The following is a 24,855-nucleotide window of genomic DNA, read 5'->3' on the forward strand; positions in this document are numbered from 1 at the left end:
CCTCCCAGTAGACATTCCATCCTCACCCAGTTTCTTCTGCAAGTCCGTGGGAAAGCCAATGTACATTGCTAGGTGGGGGAAATGCGACCTGCCAAATGGTTTACCTTCTCTCTCTCTCTCTCTCTCACACACACACACACACACACAGGTTTTTAGCAGAGATCAGTCCCTGCTACCAAATTAATGGTGCTGTTAACTTCTATGCACTTTGAACAGGGGAAAGGGGAGATCTCTCTTCAAATTACGGCAATTTCTCCCCCTTCCCCTATTCTGGTGATATTAGTGTGGATTTGGCTTGCTTGGGATTAGCAGATGGTTTTTCTTGGGAGGATATGAACAAAAACTGAACCATATCCCAAACAGTAATGGGGATACTAACCCTAACAGAACCTTGTGAGGAGTTAGTTACTCGTTAAATGTGTGTGTCATTTCTGGCAATTTTTCCATTTCTTCCCCAATAAAAAGACCCTTGTTTTTATTTGAAATGCCCACAACAACGCAGAGGCCTTTGGTTACCATCAACTGAAGTCACAAGTCGTTGTGCAAGTAGTCTTTGATTTACGACCACGGTTGGGACCAAAATTTCTGTTTCTAAGTGAGGCGTGCTGCATTTTACAACCATTTTTTTGCCAGGGTGTGTGGGAAAAAATGACTGCAGTCTTTAAGTGAATCGTGGTCATTAAGCTAATCTGGCTTCCAGCTTTGATTTTGCTTGTTGAAAGCTGGCTGGGAAGGTCCCAAATGATGATCACGTGATCCCCACCCTGGGACGCTGTAAGCATCGCAAATACAGGCTGGTTGCCAAGTGACCGAATTTTGATCACGTGACTGTAGAGATGCTATGGTTGCAAGTGCAAGGACCAATCCTTTTTTTCAGTGTTGTAACTTTGAACAGTCACTAAATGAATGGTTGTAAGATGAGGATTACCTGTACATACGTATTGGGAATGCTGCATTGGTATGAAAAGACAGCAGGGCAGGAGTTTTTAATTGGCCCGGCTACCTCACCCCTCCAATTTCAAACTTGTGTCAATTAGAATGTGCGATACCATTTCTTTATGTTTATTTCTGCCTGCTGCTTGTAAACACCTTTGGAGCGCCATCCTTTTGTCCCATGAGCAAGCAGCGTTTCCACAGGAGCTTTCAATCTTCTGAACCACATGCTTACTTAACGTGCTCAAAACATTTAAAAGCAAAAACAAATAATAGCAAGGCAAGAAGTTGTCTTTGCAGAAGCAACAATCATTCTTCAGCCAAACTTGTCCTGTTCATTTTAAGATGCCAAGGAACCATTGGGGAACCATTGGTTACTTTCCAATTTCCATCTGCAATAAATGATAATAGATAGAAGCAGGATGGATATTTGGGCTCCATGTTTTATTAAAGATCAGTACATACCAACACAGCTCTACCTTTTATTCACCACCTTTTCTGGAAACTCCATCCTGGAAAGGTCTGATGAGAAATAGTCTTTTTAACAGTGACGAGAGTTGAGGAATTCTGTTTGTCAACAGTCTACAGGAATCCAAAAGGGTCTCTAGCTGTATTTTTAAGGGCATTTAAAACACAACACAGCAGGTGTGTTCAGAAAACCCTCTAACCCAAAAGCAAAGCAAGCCACATTTGGCTCAGGCCAGGATTCAAACCACAATGTTAAGTCTTTATGCAGGTGGTATTCCCCAAAGATTTCCCCCCATTTCCCTAGCCACCAAATTACATTTCTTGCACCAGGTTATTCCCTCCTGCCCTCAATTTCAGTAATGCCGTTTTTTTTTTTTCCCCCTGAAGGAAGTTTTCTTAAGTTTTATTGCTTCCTTGATGATTCATCACCCTGGTGTCCTTTCAAACTTCCCTATTTTGAAGTACAGATGATATCCAAGTTTCTGTTTCGATTTCCTGACTTTGTTCAGCTTCAAGCTATCCTTTTGTTGTTGTTGTTGTTTTAAAAAACTTTCCTTTTGGAAAATAAATATGTAAACACCATGGAAGCCACTTAGCAGGATAGCGAACTTGCTTCTATCCTGCTATAGAACCGCGGCCCCCAACCTTTTGGGCACCTGTTCCCGGTTCCGTGGAACAGAGAGGGCGTAGTTTCTGCATCCTGTGGATGGGGCTTCGCTTGTTTCCGCAGCCCCGTTTTGGCACGTCACAGCCCAGTGTTGGTCCATGGGCCACGGGGTGTTGGGGACCCCTGCTGTAGAGCTAACAGAATTCAGACCGCTTCTCCAGTTAGGCTACATTGCTGCTCCAACTATGACAGAAAAGGCTCTCCTCCGTCTTCGCTCTCTCTCTCTCTCTCTCTCTCGCATCAGTACCTGGATGATATATGGTCCTTGTGCCTCGGCTGGTGTATCTGCTGGTCTACAGCAAATTGATTGATTGATTGATTACATTTATATGCCGCCCTTTTCCCCGAAGGGGACTCAGGGCGGCTCACAATTCAATCAGGGAAGGGGGTACAGACGGGGATAAAAAAGACAAGACATAACAATACAAAATTTAAAAACACACAACAATCATACCATTCGAGAAGGGGGGCAAAAACTCTTTAGCCCCAGGCCTGTCGGAACAGCCAGGTTTTAAGGGCTTTGCGGAAGGCCTGGAGGATGGTGAGGGTTCGAATCTCCACGGGGAGCTCGTTCCAGAGGGTCGGAGCAGCCACAGAGAAGGCTCTCCTCCGGGTAGTCGCCAGTCGGCATTGGCCGGCGGATGGAATTCGGAGGAGGCCTAATCTGTGGGATCTAATTGGTCTATTGGAGGTAATTGGCAGCAGGCGGTCTCTCAAGTACCCAGGTCCAATACCATGAAGGGCTTTATAAGTGACGACTAGCGCCTTGAAGCGTATCCGAAGACCAATAGGCAGCCAGTGCAGCTCGCAGAGGATAGGTGTTACGTGGGTGAACCGAGGTGCACCCACAATCGCTCGCACGGCTGCATTCTGGACAAGCTGAAGTCTCCGAATGCTCTTCAAGGGCTGCCCCATGTAGAGCACGTTGCAGTAGTCCAGTCTAGAGGTCACAAGGGCGCGAGTGACTGTTGTGAGGGCCTCCCGGTTCAGGTAGGGGCGCAATTGGTGCACCAGGTGAACCTGGGCAAATGCCCCCCTGGTCACAGCCGACAAGTGGTGTTCGAAAGTCAGCTGTGGGTCTAGGAGGACTCCCAAATTGCGGACCCTGTCTGAGGGGCGTACTGTTTGACCCCCCCCAGCCTGAGAGATGGAAAACTTGACCAAATCTTTGGTCTTCTGAGTAAGTACAAGCTCCTCTTGCCAAAACTGACCTGCAGAGTTTTTGCATAACTTGAGAAAGGCTAAAAAGACGATCTGTTCATAAAGGTCATTGCTGTGTTCATTGCAGGACAGTTTTTTGGGGGGGGGAGCGGGGAGGGGGAATCTGTTAGCAGCAGAAGAGGGAGGGGAAATGGAAGGTGGCCACGAAATGCTAACAGATGGAAGTCTGCAGTGCAAGATTATTGCCACCCACTCCCTTGGGAAGTGCAAACTGGCCTATTCGCTGCTTTTCAAGGGCGACAGAACAAACGGGAGTTAACTCAAATGAGAAAAGCTAGAAATTGTGTGGGTTGGTTTAAAAAAAAAATTGCCGAGTTACAGTTAGGAACTGTAGATATCCTGCATGTTTGACCAGATATGTTGTTAATGGCAGGAATCCCCTCCTATTTACTCCTTTGAAACTTACCATCTGAAAGTCTATGGAGATTCTCCGTCGTCCAGGTCATGGTTGTCCCAAAGGGGTTTTTTTCAAGAGGCAACTGGTGAACTGAACTGATATTTCACTTCTCATCTGAGAACATTCTTCAGCTTTTTTCAGGGACAGAGCTGAAGAAGCTTCTTGGATGAGAAGTGAAACATCTTCGGGGTGGGGTGGGGGAGTCCAGTTACCTCTCGAAAAAACACCTTTGGGATTACTATCTGAAAGGAGTAAAACCGAACCAGAGTGCCATATGCAACACAGGTACAGATGAATGAAAAACGGAAGGCTTTTTCTGAGCCACAGTGTTTTAATTTTTATCGTGCTCATCTGGACCAGTGGCTCTGGACCAGAGCCAAGGTGGCGCAGTGGTTAAATGCAGCACTGCAGGCTACTGCTAGATCAGCAGTTCAGCGGTTCAAATCTCACCGGCTCAGGGTTGACTCAGCCTTCCTTCCTTCCGAGGTGGGTAAAATGAGGACCCAGATTGTTGGGGGCAATATGCTGACTCTCTGTAAACCGCTTAGAGAGGCCTGAAAGGCCTATGAAGCGGTATATAAGTCTACTGCTATTGCTATTGCTATTTCTCAACCACAGCAATTTTAAAATGGGTGGACTTCAACGCCCAGAATTCCCCAGTCAGCATGATCCACATCAAGCCATTGAGGTTGAGAAACACAGATCTAGACCCTACTGAAGGTGTGCAAGCAAGTCTACTGTTCCTCTGGCACCACTTGGCAGAAACTACCCCTATGTCCGTGATGGCAAATCTATGGCACAGGTGGCACACAGAGGCCTCTCTCGGCACTCCAGCCGTCGCCCCAGCCCAGCTCCACCTCAGATGCGCGCATGCCTCCCACCACATCCTTGTGCCCCGTTTTGGCTTCCAGGTTGGTGCAGGAGGTCTTCCAGGCCCAAAACGGCACCGGAGGGTGGCGGGGGCTGCTTCCATCCATTTTGAACCTGCACCAACCTGGAAGCCAAAATGGGGCATGGGGGCGCCATGCAAGACCCGTCCCTTTTGGGCCTGGAAATCCTCCCGTACTGACCTGTAAGCCAAAAATGAGTGGGTGGGGGAGGGGAGGTCATGTGTGTATGTGTGGGGATGGAGCACACGGGGGGGGGGGGTTTCCTCGTGCCTTCAGCACGCAACGACAGAAAGGTTCGCCATCACTGGCCGATGTTAATGTGTCGACTTGCAATCCAGCTCCAGAAACGGAGCCCCTCGTGTGCTGGGGCTCTCCTCCAATGTCTCTCGCTCTCTAGCCAAACGCAGCCCAGCTTCTCTTCCGGCAAAGATTGCCCCTCGTTCAGGAGATCTGACTCCCAATCATTTCCTTCTGGAACCAGGCTCCGGAGGGGTGGAGGAATGGGAGAAAAACATCATAATAAACCGCCACTGGGCCATTACGTTTAAAATAAATTGCACTTTAATAAGAAAAAAGCCAACCCCCGCACAACAGCTCTGAAAATTCGGATTGCTTAAAGGGAGCCCCTTTAATGACTTCAGCGCCGCTCCTCCAGCCAAGGTTCGGAAGGCATCCCAGGAAAGGTCAGGTAACCCACCTCAATCCCCAGGGTTAAAAAAAGGCCCAAACCTGGGGGTAAAGGGGTGGGGTGGGCAGTGGGCTGTGTAAAATCCTCATTCAGTCACTGCAAGTTCTGTTGCTCACAGCACCCTGGCTGGAATCTGCAGTCAGAATATGATCACAGCCACCCGACGACTCTGGGCAAGATCTCCCCCACTGGAATCTTTGGTTTCGTCCATCCAGAAGCAGTGCAGGGTGGGGCTCCTGTCCCCGCGCCACTCTGTCGGATATGCCTCATGTGGTGTGCTTCATGCCCTTCTCAGTCCCAATGAACACAGTGATGTTGGTATAGAGAGGGTGGAGTTCCTTGGAGAGCAGGTCATACTCCAGGGTGTTCATACCATCTTGTTTCCACGTCCTCCTCGTCTTGGCCAGCAAGTTAAATCTGCAGGAGACATTTGGGAAGAAATGAGGCCTTAGCTTCTCCTCCTCTCTCCTCTTCCCTCCCCAAGAAGCCTAGACAGCCATTTGACATGAGGTCTCCTGCCTTGAGTAGGGGTGGGTGGGACTAGAAGACCTCCAAGGTCCCTTCCAGCCCTATGATCTACGACTAAGATCAACAGCTTCCCGTATTTACAAATTAAGAGAAGCTTTATGCATCCTCTATCACAAATTCCTAATGCTTTTAACAGTTTGCAACAAAAGCCAGGAACAGAAGCATTCATTTTTAGCAATAAATCCGAAAACAGTCATGTTAGTATTCCCCTGCCCAACTCCAAGGACGACCGTTCGGGATCTGAAAACACATCACAGCTGAAGTTCAGGAACAATGAAGGAAAGGGAGTGACGATACAGGAATCAGTGGCTAGGAAATGGGAGAATTGATACAGGTAGTCCTTGTTAAGTGACCATAATTGGGACTGGCAATTCAATCACTAGGCAAAACCATGATTGTTTATCACCCTTCAGCTTTACTTTACTCCAAAGTTTGTAAATGTGAGGGTTAGCCATAAAGTTACTATTTTCTTACCATTGTAACTGTACTATCACTGAGCCGTGGTGGCGCAATGGTTAGAATGCAGTATTGCAGGCTAACTCTGCCCACAGCCAGGAATTCGATCCCGACTGGCTCAAACTTGACTCAGCCTTCCATCCTTCTGAGGTCGGTAAAATGAGGACCCAGATTGTTAGGGGAGATATGACGACTCTGTAAACCACTTAGAGAGGGGTGTCGAGCACTGTGAAGCGGTATATAAGTCTAAGTGCTATCGCTAGTGCTATATTGCTATAGCTGTGAACAGTCACTAGACCAGTGTTTCTCAACCTTGGCCACTTGAAGATGTCCGGACTTCAACTCCCAGAATTCCCCAGCCAGCATTTGCTGGCTGGGGAATTCTGGGAGTTGAAGTCCGGACATCTTCAAGTGGCCAAGGTTGAGAAACACTGCACTAGACAAGGCAGTCACTAAACAAGGACTACCCATACTGGTAAAGCAGAAAGATGGCTATAGTGTTACTGCTTTTAGAACCTGACAGACGATCACTGCCAATTATGACTCCTATTATTATAGACAAAACATACAAAGAAGGCCAAAGTTTTAAATTTACTTAGTTTCACATTTGCTGTTCTAATGGCAGTCTGGCAGATCTGCTATGCAGGAAATAATATATATTAAGTCAAGGGAGATTAAAAAACACCTGTCTGTCGGTCTGACTACCCTCTCCTGTCCTTCTATTTTTCTGCAGATTTCTTCACGGTGTCAGTTTATCCTTACTTCAATTCTCGACAAGCTGACAACTTTCCATCGGTTGCACAGAGTACGGATTTGGGAATAAATCAGCAACTGAATATTGGGCGCTACCTGACCAGTTCACTTCACTGCTGCCTCTACACAACAAAATTGTTCCTTGCAAGTTATTCATGGCGGTACCTATAGGGGGTCTATATCCAGGCTCAGAAGATTCTGCATATGTCATGGCTTTTATTGGATTGGATTTATTCAATTTGTATGCCGCCCTATTCCTGGGAGACTCAGGGCGGCTAACAATCAAAGAGGGAAGGGGGTACAGAATAAAAAATAAAAGACAAACACATTTTAAAAAACAACAACAGTCATACCCTCGAGTGGGGCTGAGAGATTCAACAGCCCCAGGCCTGCCGGAACAGCCAGGTCTTAATTGCTTTGCGGAAAGCTGGAAGGGTGGTGAGGGTCCGGATCCCAATGGGGAGGTCGTTCCAGAGGGCCGGAGCAGCCACAGAGAAGGCCCTCCCCGGGGAGTTGCCAGCCGACACTGGCTGGCAGATGGGATTTGGAGGAGGCCTATTCTGTGGGATCTAATAGGTCTATGGGAGGTAATTGGCAGGAGGCGGTCTCTCAGGTAGCCAGGCCCGATACCATGTAGGGCTTTAAAAGTAACGACTAGCACCTTGAAGCGTGTCCGAAGACCAATGGGCAGCCAGTGCAGCTCGCGGAGGATAGGTGTAACGTGGGTGTACCGAGGTGCACCCACAATCGCTCGCGCAGCTGCATTCTGGACAAGCTGAAGTCTCCGAATACTCTTCAAGGGCAGCCCCATGTAGCCCCCCCCCCCATTTATGAACAGAAGAATGACCGAAAAAGAAGAGGAGGAATTGTATGGAACAGGCGAACTGCACTCGATGGCGGGAGCAGGTTCCGTCTACAAATTCTCCTTAAATATTTCTTTCTGCTCACCTCTTGGGATTCTGTTCATTGCCCTTGTCGTGTCCGTGTTTGATCATGCGGTAACGGCCATACTGAATAGACGGGCGAGAGATCACCATTCCACTTAGGGCTACCCTGCAAGGAGGGGAAGGAGAAACATTAGCAGAAGCTAGCAAGTGATTGCAACAGGGATGGCTGCTTCTAGAATCAAAGATATACTCAGGGATTGCCCCACTACCACGCTCCAGATGGAAACTGGCTTTTTAATCTGCCTAGGAAGAATGGGAGCACACAGACAAAACATTTGCTGCCTTAACTGCCTACGTGAAGGAGTCTCACGTGGAAGTAAGAATACATCTTTTATCATTTTTTACTGACTTAATACAGACTATTAATGAGTGGTTGGAGATTGAGCCACGGCGGCGCAGTGGTTACAGTGCGGTACTGCAGGCTGCTTCTGCTGCCTGCCGGCTGCCTGCAATTTGGCAGTTCAAATCTCACCAGGCTCAAAGTTGATTCAGCCTTCCATCCTTCCGAGGTGGGTAAAATGAGGACCCAGATTGGGGCAAGAGGCTGACTCTGTAAACCGCTTAGAGACGGCTGTAAAGCACTGTGAAGTGGTATATAAGTCTAAGTGGTATTGCTACTGTCCTTCCTTGGACTATTTCCAGCCCAGGTTGCCACAGACCTGTCCATAAAAGTCATACCTGACGGCGATGTCATCATCTTCACCACCCCAGCCCCAGTAGTTGTTAGGAAATCCATTCATCTTCATATATTGCTCTGGACTAAGTGCCGAAACCCCTCCAAAATATGTCTTGTAGGGAAGCCTGCCGGAAGAACGATGAAGGAGAACATTTGCTTACAAGAGAGGCAGCATCCACGCAACAACGAGAATCTTTCTGAAAACTTAAAAAACACCCTGCAAAACAGAAACCTGTGGGCTGACATTCCTACCCCCAACGCACAATTTTGTTAGCGAGAAGGTTCGTTGAGAGTTGGTTCCCACCAAACGGATAAAAGGTGAAAGGCCTTGCATTTGTACCATGGAGGCTTTCAAGGCAGTCTCATCACACGCTGCCAATCCCAGATGGCACCTGACTGTCCCCTGTCTTGCGGCTGATTGTAAGGTGGATAGGCTGATACTCATCTTCCAGGATATCTAAAAATCCCTCCTCCCCTTGTTTGATGGAAAGCACCTGCCTTTCCTCTCTGCTAGTCAGACAAGCCAATACAGTCAATAAGATTTCCCATCTAACAAGGCCTTGCTTTTAATCACCTTTCCTCTAGAGTTCAAGGCTATACCGATGGTTCCTATGCCACTATTTTAACACTCTAGAAACTGCAGCCGATTCAAAATATGGAAGCACAGGCAGTTAGGAGAGCCCCTCGGCATCCACATGTTACACCTCTGCTCCGCAAGCTGCACTGGTTGCTGGGATTTTTCTGGGTGCAAATGAAGGAGTCGGTGACCATTTCTGAGACTGCCTCACCCTTATTAGATCTTGCAGAAGAGGCACTTCACAGATCCAGCGGCTAAAGCAGGGCTGTCAAACTCCCGGCTTGCGGGCCGGATGCGTCACACACTGGCCACTCCCACTTCCAATTTAGTGGAGGGGGGAAGTCCCAATACATCATGTGACAATGCCACGATGATGTGGGTTTAACACCCCTAGGCTAAGGGTTAGGAGGGTCCGCCGAGACCAGGAGAAGAACCTTTTCTGTTGTTGTACCTGCCCTGTGGAATATGCTCCTTGTTGTGGCCCACCAGCGGAGCTGGCAGTAGATTCGGACAGCGAGGAGGTTGGGGAGGAACCTGGGCCAGTCCTGGAGTCTGGGAAAGGCTCTGATGAGAGTTCTGCATCGGAGGCAGAGAGGGGGCCAGGGCCATATGTCAGTTATCAGCTGCCTTCAAAGTCAGACTTTAGTGAGGCAGACAAACAGCTGGAGCCTGTTCCCAGTGTGCGAATGCGCAGAGTTGCCAGACGAAGGGAACAGCTAAAGAACAGCGGTCAACTTGGAAGTAAGGCCACAGATGGACAATGAATGGCCCCTCCCAGAGGAAATAAAAGAGGAGCGAAAGGGGAGAGGAGTTTGCAGGAGACAATTAGTCCACTTAATTGGTTTGTGAGGCTCCGAGATTCCTTGCCAAGTTTTGCAGATATCGGCCTGTCAGCTCTCCAAGCCAGCTAAGGTCTGTGACTGTAAATCCTCCCTTGAAAGACTTTGCTGGTTGTGAATGAGCAGAATTCACGGTCAATTAATAAAAGGGTTTTTTGTCGGAACCAGGAGTTTGCTTCATGCTCTTGGGAAGCCTCGGTCAGAACACTCCTTGTAGAGATCAGCTTCTTCACCCTAATTCTATTTTTTTCTTTTTTTCACGACTGTGTTCCTGGATTTGGGGGCTGGATTGTCAAGAATCCATTTTCATGGGAAGCCATATAAAAGTAAAAAGAATCAAGCAAAGGGAATAAGCTGGGAAACAATGACTGCCAGCAGGTACATTTTATGGTTGAGCAAGGATTTAAACCCAGGGTTTTCTTGGCAGTTATTCAAATTGCACCCTATTTTCAAAATGGAAATGGAAAGAAATTTAAAAAAAGAAATGAAATAAGCTGGGGAAACAATGACTTCCAGCTGCTGAGTTCTATGCCCGAGGAAGGATTTAAACCCAGGGTTTCTTGCTCTTTAATCACTCAAATTGCACCTTATTTCTAGATGGAAAGTGGAAAGCAAGCTCCCTTTCTGAATACGATTTTCTCTCAGAAAAGTGTACTAGAACAGGGGAAGGGGAAGCAGCTGCATATTTAAGAAAGACATATTGCTAGTCTTAAGCTTAACACTTAAAGGGTTCCCCTCACACATATGTGCTAGTCATTCCTGACTCTAGGGGGCGGTGCTCATCTCCATTTCAAAGCTGAAGAATCAGCGCTGTCCAAAGATGTCTCTGTGGTCATGTGGCCGGCTTGACTCAACGCCAAAGGTGTACAGAACACTGTTACCTTCCCACCAAAGGTGATCCCTATTTTTCTACTTGCATTTTTACATGCTTTCGAACTGCTAGGTTGGCAGAAGTTGGGACAAGTAACGGGAGTTCACTCCGTTACATGCCGCTAGGGATTCAAACCCGCCCAACTGCCGACCTTTCTGATCGACAAGCTCAGCGTCTTAGTCACTGAGCCACCGCATCTCAATCAAGCTTGACACTTACTTGTAGCCAAACTTGTCCATGGCAACAGCCACATGTTTCGGAAATCGATCGCATGTATAAACATTTCGATCATCCTCTGGAATGAGATCCACATCGTGGAAGAATACGCAGTCCCAATCCTCGTCTTTCATGGCTTCCTTGAAGCCCACATTCAAAAGCTTGGCCCGATTAAAAGTGTAACTTTCAGTCTGGGAAAGAAAAGATAACAAAATAATTGACATGGATAAGCAACAGCCGTGAGGCATCACATCAGATGAGTTGCATATCCACCGACCACATTTCCACCAAAACGGGGGCCATTTTAGACCAATTTCATGCTTATGGAATTCCACTTGACAGCCTGACTACTATTGTCTGCAGCTCAGATTACAGAGTTTCTGTCTCCTCACTTCAAGGTAACTAGAAGAGGTAGTGCCTTGGTACTCAACTGCTTTGAATTTGATACTTGACACATTTTGATGTGAAAACTTTGTCCTGATACTCATTGTTTGTTTAGTACTCAACACACAAGCTAGGACTTCTCACTGTCGCTTGCCTTGTGACTCATTACATTATTCCTTATGGGAAAAATGTGTTTAGCACTCATTTTTGGTACTCATTGTGCCTCCCGGAACCAATTAGCCGAGGTGGCGCAGTGGTTAGAGTGCAGTACTGCAGGCCACTTCAGCTGACTGCTATCAGCAGTTCAGCGGTTCAAATCTCACCGGCTCAAGGTTGACTCAGCCTTCCATCCTTCCAAGGTGGGTGAAATGAGGACCCAGACTGTGGGGGCAATAATATGCTGACTCTGTAAACCGCTTAGAGAGGGCTGAAAGCCCTATGAAGCGGTATACAAGTCTAACTGCTATTGCTATTACTAATTAACATTTAGTACCAAGGTGCTACTGAATTAGATACTGAATCTTAATTTTCATTCCTGGTTTCCCTTGCAGTCCTTGCCTAGTTCTAGTTTCTTTAACAGCTAAGTTGTTAAAAGTTCTGCACAGCAGAAAAACATCACACACTTTGGGGTTTAGAGGAGTAACTCCTGCAATCTTCTGCTGTTACTTCTCATTGCAACCTAATTTTATACAAGCAGCTTTGTGTGAATGCTTGCTTCCAACTGTCAAGTCCTTCAAGGCTGAAAACTCAGAAACAGTTGGGTTTCTAGAACGATCTTTATGGCTAGTAGGGTAGAAAGCCTGCCAAGGCAATTTTCCAGATCAACTTATACGGTGTTTTCTCAACTTTGGCAGCTTTAAGATATATGGACTTCAATTCCCAGAATTCCCCAGCTAACATTTTAAAGGTGCCAAAGTTGAGAAACGCTGACCTAGCAAAATTAAAGCTGAGTTACTAATCTCCTTTTTTACACTTTCTCTGTGCCCAGCACTAAGGAATCTTAGAGCAGTGGTGGTGCAGTGGTTAGAGCAGAAGCAATACTGCAGGCTACTTCTGCTGACTGCCAGCAGTTTGGCAGTTCAATCCTGATCGGCTCAAGGTTGACTCAGCCTCCCATCTTTCCAAAGTTGATAAAATGAGGACCCAGATTGTTGGGGGCAATAGGCTGACTTTGTAAACCGCTTAGAGAGGGCTGTGAAGCGGTATATAAGTTTAAGTTTACCAGCCAATGCTATCTGGCTACTACCTGGGGGAGGGCCTTCTCTGTGGCAGCTCCGGCCTTTTGGAACGAACTCCCCGCAGAGATTCGGACCCTCACCTCTCTCCAGGCCTTCCGAAAAGCCGTTAAAACCTGGCTGTGTCGGCAGGCCTGGGGTTGATGAGTTCCCTTCCCCTCTCGACCTGTGTGGCTGTGTGGCTGTTGGCTATTTTAAATGTTTGTATTGTACTTTGTGTTCCCTTTCCCCCTTGAGTTGTTCGCCGCCCTGAGTCCCCCTGGGAATAGGGCGGCATATAAATAAAACAAATCTCAATATCTCAATCTCTTAAGTGCTATTGCTACTCTTGGTAATGGTCCTCCACCTCCATATTACCAGGTGGGGATGTGCTGGTGGACATTCTATCAGAACAGCCTCCTTCCCACTGATTGAGGCACAGAATCCTGGGCCACAGGTGTAGCCCACACATCGAACTGGAGACTATTGACTGCCAGTACTTCCACAAGGGGAAAAACTCTGCCTCCTGCACCCCTGCTCTCCACTTCCTGGCTTTCATCTCTAACGCTTGTCTCCTTTCAAGAACTGTGCTGACAAATGTAGGAGAGTTTGTCCCCAGCTTCTGGGACTTGAACCAGTGCCATACCTGATGGATGATATAGATGCCATAGCTGAGCTGCTGTCGTTGCAGGAAAGGGTGCAAGTAATACAGCAGGTACTTGAGGTGCTGCTCCCGATTACGGTGGGGGATGATGACGGCCGTTTTGTGAGTGGCGTCACAGTCGGGAGGACGGTAACGCCCCCCTTTGGTCACATAGGGATTCCTCCGTAGGACATCTTCAAGCGTCAATCCCAAGGGAAGCGTCACTCGAATGGGCCCTCCTGCACGCGAGCAGAGATGTATTAGTCCGGTTTCTTTCCTACTGTCCCATAGATCAGTGAATTAGAGCAGTGTTTTCCAAACTTGGCAACTTTTAAGATGGGTGGACTTCAACTCCCAGAATTCCTAGCCAACACACCAAGGAAGAAAATGGGTCAGGCTGCAGCAGTTCGAGGTTTTCTAGCCTGACAGAACAATTAATTTCCTGACAGTTAGAACAATTAATCAGTGGAACGGAAGTTGCCTCCAGAAGTTGTGACTGCCTCAACACTGGAAGTCTTTAAGAAGATTTTGGATAGCCATTTGTCTGCAACGGTATAGGGTTTCCTGCCTAAGCAGGGGGTTGGACTAGAAGACCTCCAAGGTCCCTTCCAACTCTGCTATTGTATTAGGTTTAGGTTTAGGTTAGGTTTATTAGATTTATATGCCGCCCTTCTCCCAAGGACTCAGGGCGGCGTACAACATTAAAAGAAACACATAATACCAAAGTTAAAAAAAAAATTAAATAGAATATCCCAAACCCAATTAAAATTGACAATGACATTTAAAAAAAAAATTCGAATTAAAATTAACAGTGATCAATAATTTGTTTTGTTTTGTTCAGGCCAGGCTGGCTTGCTGGAAAAGCCAACTTTTTAGGGCGCGTCGGAAGGACCGGAGGTCGGGGATTATACGAAGCTCCGGGGGCAGCTCATTCCAGAGGGAAGGCACTCCCACAGAGAAGGCTCTCCCGCTGGGGGTCACTAGCCGACACTGTCTGGCTGATGGCACCCTGAGGAGGCCAACTCTGTGGGATCGCAATGGACAGTGGGAGGCTACCGGTGGCAGTAGGTGGTCTCTCAGGTATCCTGGGCCTATCCTCTCTTTGAACCAGCAGACTCAAGGAGTGACCCAGCGTCAACATATGAGCGTCTGGGCTTTTTTTTTCCTTCTAAAAAGGAAAAATATTGGAAAGCCTAAAAAGGCTTTCCAATATTCTATTCTGTGCCTGAAAAATAACCTGGGTCCGAGGCAGAGAACGTAGAAGGGAATCTGTTGAGGCAGACCTTGATAAGAGTAATTCCAGCAGGGCTCTTCCTGTGCAGGCTTCTCGTGGTCTTCTCATATTGGCTGCACTACCTGCCTCTCCCGCCACCTTCTTCTTCTTCTCCAACCCCATTGCTGCTCTTTCAACAAAGCGACCTTTAAACTTGCCAGCCCTGAGTATAGTCTAGAACAGTGATGGCAAACCTGTTTGTCCTCGCGTGCCAAAAGCCTGCCCGCAGGACAGTGCATGCGCGTGTGCCCACACCCATAATACAATGCATGTGCAGCCCCCCCCCACTCGATTTTGAGCCTTGCAGGCCTCCCTGAAATCTCCTGGGCCCAAAAATGGGGCGTGCCCCCCCCGCCCCGTGCATGCCTACGCTATTACAGGAGTTATGTCAGCCTTCTATGCCGTTTCATTCCTCTCTAGCATTCATCTCCATTGTTCAGTGATGCATTTCCTGCCTCTCTAGGATTTACCTCTATCTGCTCCTGCGAGGCCCTTCCTGTTCCTGTCAGATGTATATCTATGGCTTGTATAGTGTTTTGCAGAGACCCGAAAATCAGCTGGCCGGCGGTGCATGCTTGGTGGAGCTCAGCTGGGGCTCGCGTGCCGCTGGCAGAGAGGCCTCCACATACCATACACGCCACAGGTTCGCCATCATGAATCTAGAACTAATGCTTATTTTTGAGGAAGCTGGCGTTTCCTCTTTGCCACACACTTAAGCCACAAAACTCAAATTCTAGGTCCAAAGGTTATGAGAACCGATTATCGCAGAGTTTTGGTTCACTTACCAAGAAAAGGCGAGACTTCAGGGCAGTAGGGAAGTTCCTCGGGGGGCACAGGTGGCCGAGCAATCAGGCTGAGGTTGGCATAGACATCCCCCGGCAGGGACGCGTTGGGGAAGCCGTTCAGCATAGTAAATGTGCCCCCTTTGCAAAAAATGCCTAGGAAATAAGCAACGCGTTTCCGGTAGCCCTCGCGGTACAGCAGGGCCATCACCACCAGCTGCACTCCCAGGAAGAGCAGCAGGTAGCGGCCACGCATCTGGAGCATGGCGGCGCAGAGCCAAGATCATCTGTCCATGGTGTCCCTGGTTGTGGAAGGCGGGGTCACCAATTAGGAAGACGGAGGGAAACCAACCTGTTGAGAGATGAAACGAGGGAATTAGAGAGCTCGCTTCCCAGAATCACCCGTTAAAAATAGCATCCACATTTAAGGAAAATAAAGGTTGCTCCCTACTGAAGCACTCTCAGATTTAAACATAAATAAATTATTCATACACACTCATACACACACACACTCATACATACACACAAATCTACATATACATACATATATACTGTATACACATACACACATATATCCATCTCTCTCTCTCTCTCTCTCTCTCTCTCTCTCTCTCTCTATCATCCATCCATCCATCCATCCATCCATCCATCCATCCATCCATCCATCCATCCATCCATCCATCTATCTATCTATCTATCTATCTATCTATCTATCTATCTAATCTTGTTGTTGTTAGTTCCGACTCATCGCGACCTCATAGACAATGTTCCCCCAGGACTTCCTGTCCTCTATCGTCCCCCGGAGTCCATTTAATCTCATGCCTATTGCTTCAGTGACTCCATCCAGTCCCCTCATTCTCTGCCGTCCCTTTCTTCTTTTGCCCTCCATCATTATGTGGCCAAAGCATTTGAGTTTCCTCTTCAGGATCTGGCCTTCTAAAGAGCAGCCAGGGTTGATCTCCTCTAGGACTGACCGGTTGGATCGCCTTGCAGTCCAAGGGACTCGCAGGAGTCTTCTACAGCACTAATCTACCTAATCTATAGGTATCTATATCTATATTTATATCTAATCTATATCTATATACCTCTCTCTCTCTCTCTCTCTCTCTCTCTCTCTCTCTCTCTCTCTCTCTCTCTCTCTCTCTCTCTCTCTCTCTCTCTCCCTCCCTCCCTCCCTCCCTCCCTCACCACCCAAAAACAGATTCCTTCCTCCCACTTCCCAATTAATTTTTCTTAGGAGAAAACGCATGGAGATTTGATCGTTTCATTGTCTTCTGTAACTGGCCCTAGTTAAAACCCTGGATTAGTGTCAGATATCTACTCCACTTTGGACTTCAACAATTACAGTGTCCTTTATCCTGCGGTTCCTATCCTTGGGGTCCCTGCTGCAATCCCAGTCCATCCTTCGAAGAGCAGTAATATGGTACTGATGAGATGAAATCTCCTTAGAGCACGCTCAAGGGAAGAAGCACACGCACGGCTGAAGGGCCTTCCTGCTTTGTCAAATGCATAATGCCCACAGGGAAAAGAGAGGAGGGCGGAAATGGATAGACAAGCACATTATTGCAAATAGGGGCACCGAAGAGGGGGAAAGGATGCTAAACGGCAGAGGAACAGAAAAACCTTGGTTCTTTTCGGGGTCATATTTCCTAGCGCCTTACTTACTGGTGTGCAGGCTAGATTTGTTTCCTTCTGGACTTCTCCCAAGTTGCAGTTTGGGTGCAGACAGGGGTGCCAAATTCAAGGCCTGGGGGATGGATCCCACCTGCAGAGTGCTTAGATCTGGCCCCGGAAACAGCGAAGGACCAACCTGTGGTGCCTCTGCCAGCGAAAACGGAGCTCAAGCGGGCTGCCCGTGGCTCTCCCGAGCTCAAATTTTCACTGGCAGAGGGATGGAGGAGGCAGGTGCAGCTGAAAACAGAGCTTGGGAGCCCATTTTCGCTGGCAGAGCGCTTGGGCTACCACAGGCGCCCCCTGTAACACTGGTGACATTTAGCTGGCCACGCCCCCCGCCCCGAGTTCAAACACAACCCTGATGCGGTCCTCAATGAAATCAAGTTTGACACCCCTGCTTTAGGATGAACCCTTCCGTACCAAGCTCTTAACTTCAGTTCTTGCTTACTCACTTTCAGGAGCCCAGGGACACGACACGGTTTCTACTCAAAGGACTGGATTGCAACACAGAGGGAGTGCAAATTCCTTGGCTGCAAGCATGTTTTCCTGTTCAGCACAAAGAGACCCACTAGGATTGCATGGTTACACCTATCCTACTTGACACCACAGGTGTCTTGACCTCATGCCAGTTTGCAACAACTAAGAAGGAACAAGGAAATGGCAGGAAAGATTTCTGAGTAAGGACGTCACAGGATTAAGTGGGGGGTCAGAGGAACAAGAGTACTTCTAAAGGGCTTTGTTCCCTTAGGAGGAACATTACCTGTAGAAAGAGTTCGCTATAGAAACAGCTTGTCAGCTGTTTTGAGATCTCAACTCCTGGCTCTAAACCTCTATTAAGAAAGCAGCTGTGTTCCAAACTTACTAAGGGACTTAGCATACAAAGTATCTTCTTTCATTCCAACGAGATCCTTTTTCATCTTCAAAAATTGCTATGCTATCCCAAGCTAGACTTCTGTAGAATGTTTCACTTCTGTCTGCTTTTAGTGTTTTTTTAAAAAAGTAACGTTCCAGCATTAATATGTAAATACATGATTTCCTTCCTAACCGGCAAATTTTTTTACAGTCGGTATGCAAATACAGAAAAATATTTGCTTCTAATTAAGGAGAGGGGAGGGGAAGGAGAGAGATACATTGTATATGTATTGCGTAACAGCTTTTTATCTTGTTTCCTATTAGGAAACAGTAGATTTTTATTCATTAGCTATTTATTGATAGTCGAGATAAACTTTAACCTGCCTGCATCATATGTGCCAAGTCATTGGGAACATGAATGCAAAATAAATTCCACTTTCACAGACATCCATTTGGAAATGGCAACCCCACTACTTGAAGTGGGGTAGTTAATGAGTAATTTTTGGAGCCTACGTTGTTCTCAAGTTTGTTGGGTGACAAAAATCACTTCAGATCCCGCAGATATGCGAATTTCTCTCTCTTTTTTTCTCCCCCCACCCTCTCTCTCTCTCTTAGCACTTAAGACTTACATACCGCTTCATAGTGCTTTTACAGCCCTCTCTAAGCAGTTTACAGAGTCAGCATATTGCCCCCAACAATCTGGGTCCTCATTTTACCCACCTCGGAAGGATGGAAGGCTGAGTCCACCTTGAGCCTGAGTTGAATCGAACTGCCAAACTGAAGTTAGCAGTCAGCTGAAGTAGCCTGCAGTACTGCACTCTAACCACTGCGCCCCCTCGGCTGCTATCTCTCTCCTACATATAAAATCTTGGTTCATGCCCCACACAAAGGAACGGAGGGTTGTAGCCGGATACTGGCATGCAAAATGTTGAGCATCCAGCATTTGAGCAAGATCCATTCAACTTTGCTCTGTGCCCTGACATCGCTTCCTGTCTACAGCACAGTGAAAACCCTAAATCCAAACTTTCAAAAGCAGAGAGGGGGAAAGAACAGGATGCAGGCCAAGTAGTGGTGATCAGCAAAACCAGGCGAGGAACAGATACAAATAAGATAATGCTCTTTTGCAGCTTCTAACACAAGTCCCGGCTGCTCGTAAAGAAAAGATAAAGGCTCCCTTAAGTCAATTAGATCGATCAATGTTCGATAAAGATGATCTCAGCGCTATCACTGAAACTGAACATATGTTAGAGAAACTGAGATTCGGAAAAACGAGACACCGGGGGGGGGGGGGACAGGACCCTCAAGGTTGGAAAAAGCATCTTCTTCCCCTTTCAGAACAGAACAGAAGATTTTGAGGATTTGGATACTTTGGATCATGGAGGCAGCGAATTGTGTCCCTTCCTTCCCATGGAAGGAATAGAATCCAATACTTGTGGCACTGAATTAATAGCAGTTAGAATTATATACCACTTCATAGGGCTTTCAGCCCTCTCTAAGCGGTTTACAGAGTCAGCATATTCCTCTTACCGTTGTTCCCCGAAAATAAGACAGGATTTTCTTTTCCTTTGACCCCCCGAAATAAGCGCTTGGCCTTATTTTCTGGGAGGTCTTATTATTTTTGAGGTGGAGGAGATGGGAGAGTGTAGTCACCTCATGGCTGCTGCTGTGTTGCGCGTCACTGGGCCTACAGCTCTATTGGTGGCAGCCATTTGTGTGACAGAAGAGGCGCGGTGTCTAGGGTTGCGGGAGCGGCCGTTAGGTAAGGGCGTGTATGGAGCATGTTCCCCCTTCCCTTCCCATCCCCCACCTTGCCTCCTCACATCATGTTGTTTGCGTGGCAAGCAACCAAAGGAAATGGTGGGGTCCAACTGCGTATGTGTTGCAATATTTTTGGGGAGGGCTTATTTTAGCGCATGTACTCAAAAGCCCGATTGGGCTTATTTATCCAAGGAGGTCTTATTTGGGGGGAAACAGGGTATTACTCCAAGCTCCCTGCAAATTTCTCTTCTTATAAATATCACAACCCAAACCAATTAAGTGTATTATCAGGTATTTATTGCAAGCCCGTTTTGGACTTTGGCGTGGAATTTAAAACGGCCTGATAAAACTCAGGAAACATGTCGATCTTTATGAAATAAAGCTGACCGATTCGACGCAATAGAACAGGATGTAGCTCATTAACTGGTAATAAATTAATAAAGTCCCAATGGGGCTGCTGCCCAAGTTAAGACAAAGGCTTGATAAAATATTATCCATGGACTCTGTGTTCACGCTTACCTTCCTGATCTGCATTTATCTCCCCAACCTTCCTGCCCTGCGCTCCAAACACAAAGCCAACAGGTAGAACTGTCGCAATAGCTAAAGCTCCTTGGAAATCCCCAAAGCCAATGCCTTTGCCCCCTTTCTATGGCTCCTCTTCCTCTTCCCCTCCCTTCGCCATCTTTTGCCAGCTTCTTCCTGGGATCTCCACCAGCACATCAATCCAAGCACAACCAAGAGTGTCCAGAACACTGGCCAGTCCTGTTAAGAGAGACCTTATTCCTTGACCTTACATTCTGAGTCTTCAAATAGAGGTAATATTGGAAAAAGAATAATATGGGACAGTGGGGAAAGTCTTCAGGGATAAAGTTCCCCTCTAGGGATTGCCCAACCCTGACCATCTTCTTTGATCAGTGAGTAAGAAAGAATGAACTCAAAAGCGTAAAACCAAACGCTTGACAAATAGTCCTCCCCGGTTCTTTCATATTTCTTCACCTCAAACACATCATCGTCAAGGAATGAAAATTGCAAAATAAGAGGTTTTTCACTCGCTGAAGCAGCGTCTGCTCCTCTTCCACTAGCAGAGAAACGAGATCGGAAGGACCCAGCTCCCAAAGGCTAGGCCAAGAGTACCCGTCTTACAATTTCCTTAATGGTCATGTTTCATGGGTGGTATGCAACTCAATCTGGTTCTTATGGAAAAAAAACCGTTCTGCTTGGGATTTGACTAATCCCCATAGGAATGTTTTAATGTTACTCTTTCCACTATGAAAGGCCTTTATTTCTGCTTGGCAAGACTTCCTAAAGCATTGAGAATGGGAGGAGGCAAGGAGATCAACTGTGTGTGATTTGTGGTAGCCTGGAAGTAACATATAGATATGCAGTCATGGTTTGTATGTGGATCATATCTCCAGCAAGCTTTGTAGGGGGACATCCATCCATCCATCCATCCATCCATCCATCCATCCATCTATCCATCTATCTATCAATCATCTATCTATCTATCATCTATCTATCTATCTATCTATCTCTATCAATCTATCTATCTATTTATCTATCATCTATCTATCTACATATCTATCTATCTATCTTTATAATCTATCATCTATCTATCTATCTATCTTTATAATCTATCTATCTATCTATCTATCTATCTATCTATCTATCTATCTATCTATCTATCTATCTATCTATCAATCATCTATGGCAAATACCACTCACTCATCACAAAATCTCCAGAACCCTAAAGCTTACAAACTTGAAATTCGACACATATGTTCCTCTTGGATTTTTCGAAATGACCATCAGATCATTAGAATTTCTTATACAGTAATTAACACACTCTGATGCTAAGGAGTTCTACTCCCCTTCCCCACCTGAAAAGAACTCTGTTCCAACTGCCAGTTGTCTCACATTCCGTTACCTCAGTTCAAACTGGCAGACGTTCTGTTCTTTCACTCAGGAGTGGTCTGGGGCTCTTTAAAGTACTAAACGTCGGTACCTCACCAAAATGTCTATGCCTTCCACCTATGGAACTGCTTCTGGACTCAAGGCGGCAGGAGCGATATTCCCTTATGTGTTTCAATCACCGACCACCACTGAGCCAACAGATTGTAAACTGAATTTCTCCTGCATAGCCCGATCACATAGTTTTGTCGCGAAGCACGGGTATCCAGCTAGTATTACATATGACTGTCAAAAATTGGAGGGAGTCTTATGGCATCTTTTCAAACTACTGAAATCAGAGTTTATTAAAAGGTATAAGCTTTTGTTAGTTACAGTTCTATGGCCACTCCCTGAAATGAAGTGAGCTGTAGTTCACAAACCACTATGGCTTTTCATTAAATGTGTAAGTCTGAAAAGGTGCTGCCACACTCCTTCTGATTTCTGTATGAGCTTGTGTAGATTAATAGCTGATTCACTCTTTGCCAATTGGATTACAGTTTGACTTGGTTGGTCATACAATTCTGGTTTTATAGAAATATTAATAATACTGACTACAAACAAACAATATGACAAAGTTGAAACAACGATCAATTGGAATATCTGCAAGAAATGTCTATTTTAGAATTCAAATGGACAGACCTTTGCCACGTAACACCCCAGACTTGATCAGAAAGCTGAAAAAGTCTGAATAGTGGCGTGACAGAACCTGGAGGCAGCAGAATACAAGAGAAATTTGCAACTTATCACTAATACTGCAAAAAGAAGTAGAATGACTGCGGCAAAAGAAAGCAAAGATAGTACCAATACACTTTGGGTGCAATCCTAAAACATCTGAATATCTGTGGCATTAACAAAATCATCAATTCCATTCAGTGGTGGGATTCAAATAATTTTAACAACCGGTTCTCTGCCCTAATGAACGGCTGGGGTGGGCGTGGCTCAGTGGTCATGTGACTGGGTCGGTGTGGCCCGTGACCCGTCAAAACCGCGGTCCACAAAAGCGCGATCGACGAAAGCGCGCATTTGACGTCATCACAGCGCGACGAAAAAAAATTAAAATTGAAATAAAAATAAAATTAAAGCAAGCCGATTCACATAAAGGTAAGGGTTAGGTTTAGGGTTAGGGTTAGGGTTAGGTTTAGAGCGTTAGGGTTACGTTTAGCGTTAGGTTAAGGGTTAGCGTTAGGTTTAGCGTTAGGTTAAGGGTTAGGTTTAGGGTTAGATTTAGGGTTAGGTTAAGGGTAAGGGTTAGGGTTAGGTTTGGGGGGGTTAGGGTAAGGTTTTCGCTTTATTTTTACATTTTTCGATCACAGCGCGATGTTTTCGTCGCGCTGTGATGACGTCAAATGCGCGCTTTCGGCGACCGCGATTTTGTCGTCCGCGGTTTTGTGGTGGAACCGGTGTGGCCAACTCAACATCACTCATGTCAATGGGCGCTTCGCCTTAGCAGTTACAATGTAATAAGGGTTAACGGGAGAGGCAGTTTCTGTAAGCAGGGAAATAAAGATGAGGCTAGAAACAACACCAGAATGTCTCCTTCCTGCCTTCCTTACAGGATTAGCCCTGTAAAGTGGGGAAAAAAAACAAAAGGAGATTTCTTCCAACAATCGGTTCTCCGAAGTGCTTAGAAAGTTACCAACCGGTTCTCGCGAATAGGTGCGAACTGGCTGAATCCCACCACTGGTTCAATTGCAAAAGGCAATTTTACTCGGTCCACGATAGAAAGTGTCCTCACATACTGCATTACACTGCTTTAATTGCTGTGGACAGGAAGGCACTACAGAGAGTGATCAATTCAGCACAAGAAACCATTGGTTGCCCTCTGACACCACTGGGTGACAACCCCAGGTCTCGCAGCTTTAGCAGAGAAATACTCAAAGATGATTCACACCCTGGTCAGTGTCTCTTCGCACTTCTGCCATCGGGCAGAAGACATCAAAGCATAGCCAGTCGAACAAATAAGGTTTAAAAATAGTTTCTATCCTTGGGCTGTCAGACTCTTAAACACAACCACAATCACTCCATGCACATGCAGAAATGTATGACTAGTTTTTCTTTCTTTTTCCCTCCTAATGACTTGCATAGGGATTATTCTTTATTTATGTTGTTTGTATTTGTTGTCATGGATTGCACCAGTGAGGCTAAACCAATTTCGTTGTATATATGATGTGCAATGACAATAAAGTCCTGGAATGGGTTGATATTGTTTGATGGGGTTAAAAGGGATTATTGAAAGATGTCTTAATCCCTTTTAACCCCATCGAACAATATCTCCCCATTCCAGGTCTTTGGAAAGGGCTTGGGAGATGGCCCCAAAGGGTTTCCGAACGAGGGCAAATGACCAGATGACGGCAAGAATATAAACCCTTCCATTCCCCACCATTCAGTCAGAAGGGAAGAAACTTCTTGGATGAGAAGCAAAACGTCTTCAAGGAAAAACAAAGCCCAGTTGCCTCTTGAAAAGGCACCTTTGGGACAACCATGACCTGGATGGCTGAGAACGGCCGTAGTCTCGACTTGGTAGGTAGATAAAGAATGCCAAACCCAGTCTGAACATTTGGCTGACTGTGGAACCAACCATGAAAATGATTTTGCAAACGCGAATGCTGCCTTCCCGTTGTAAAAAAAAAGATATTAGCAATAGCAGTTCGACTTATATACCGCTTCATAGGGCTTTCAGCCCTCTCTTAGCGGTTTACAGAGTCAGCATATCGCCCCCACAGTCTGGGTCCTCATTTCACCCACCTCGGAAGGATGGAAGGCTGAGTCAACCTTGAGCCAGTGAGATTTGAACCACCGAACTGCAGTTAGCAGTCAGCTGAAGTGGCCTGCAGTACTGCACCCTAACCACTGCGCCACCTCGGCTCATATTTTTCTGTCCCTACCAAGGAGCCGCTTCACACATCCAGCAGGCGAGAACTAAACCATCCAATCTACCAACAAAGAAGAAAGTGAAACACAGGAAGCATTGCACAGAGGTGGCTTTAAATCCATATGTAAACCTAAGAGTAAGAACTACAAGTGTTGGCTAAAATGTACCCAAACATTAAGCCGACCTGCTGGAAGTAAAAGTACAAGGGACCTATTATCACATATGGTGGACGTGCCCGGAAACACAAAAATATTGGACAAAGATTTGGAAATGGGTGCAAAAAATTACAGGAGAACAGATAAAATACAAACCCAAAATCTTTCTACTGG

At 46.4% G+C, this 24,855-nt stretch overlaps 1 protein-coding gene across 1 annotated transcript in view; it reads right to left on the bottom strand.

Moving 5' to 3' along the window:
* Window positions 1-5,119: 5,119 nt before the first annotated feature.
* LOC106544528 (beta-1,4-galactosyltransferase 3) overlaps window positions 5,120-24,855 on the bottom strand; it is a 33,015-nt gene continuing 13,279 nt past the window's right edge. Inside the window, exons 2-7 of the mRNA XM_087728416.1 lie at window positions 15,427-15,775; window positions 13,372-13,607; window positions 11,131-11,318; window positions 8,627-8,749; window positions 7,950-8,054; window positions 5,120-5,681 (exon numbers count right to left, since the gene is read on the bottom strand). Coding sequence (XP_087584542.1) covers window positions 5,531-5,681; window positions 7,950-8,054; window positions 8,627-8,749; window positions 11,131-11,318; window positions 13,372-13,607; window positions 15,427-15,688 — 1,065 coding nt within the window. The 5' untranslated portion in view covers window positions 15,689-15,775 and the 3' untranslated portion in view covers window positions 5,120-5,530. The remainder of the gene's footprint in view (window positions 5,682-7,949; window positions 8,055-8,626; window positions 8,750-11,130; window positions 11,319-13,371; window positions 13,608-15,426; window positions 15,776-24,855) is intronic.

This window comes from Thamnophis sirtalis, unplaced genomic scaffold (genome assembly GCF_051295495.1).
Source record: "Thamnophis sirtalis isolate CommonGarterSnake01/CBP01778 unplaced genomic scaffold, rThaSir2_p1.2 scaffold_13, whole genome shotgun sequence".
In the NCBI taxonomy this organism is placed as follows: domain Eukaryota; kingdom Metazoa; phylum Chordata; class Lepidosauria; order Squamata; family Natricidae; genus Thamnophis; species Thamnophis sirtalis.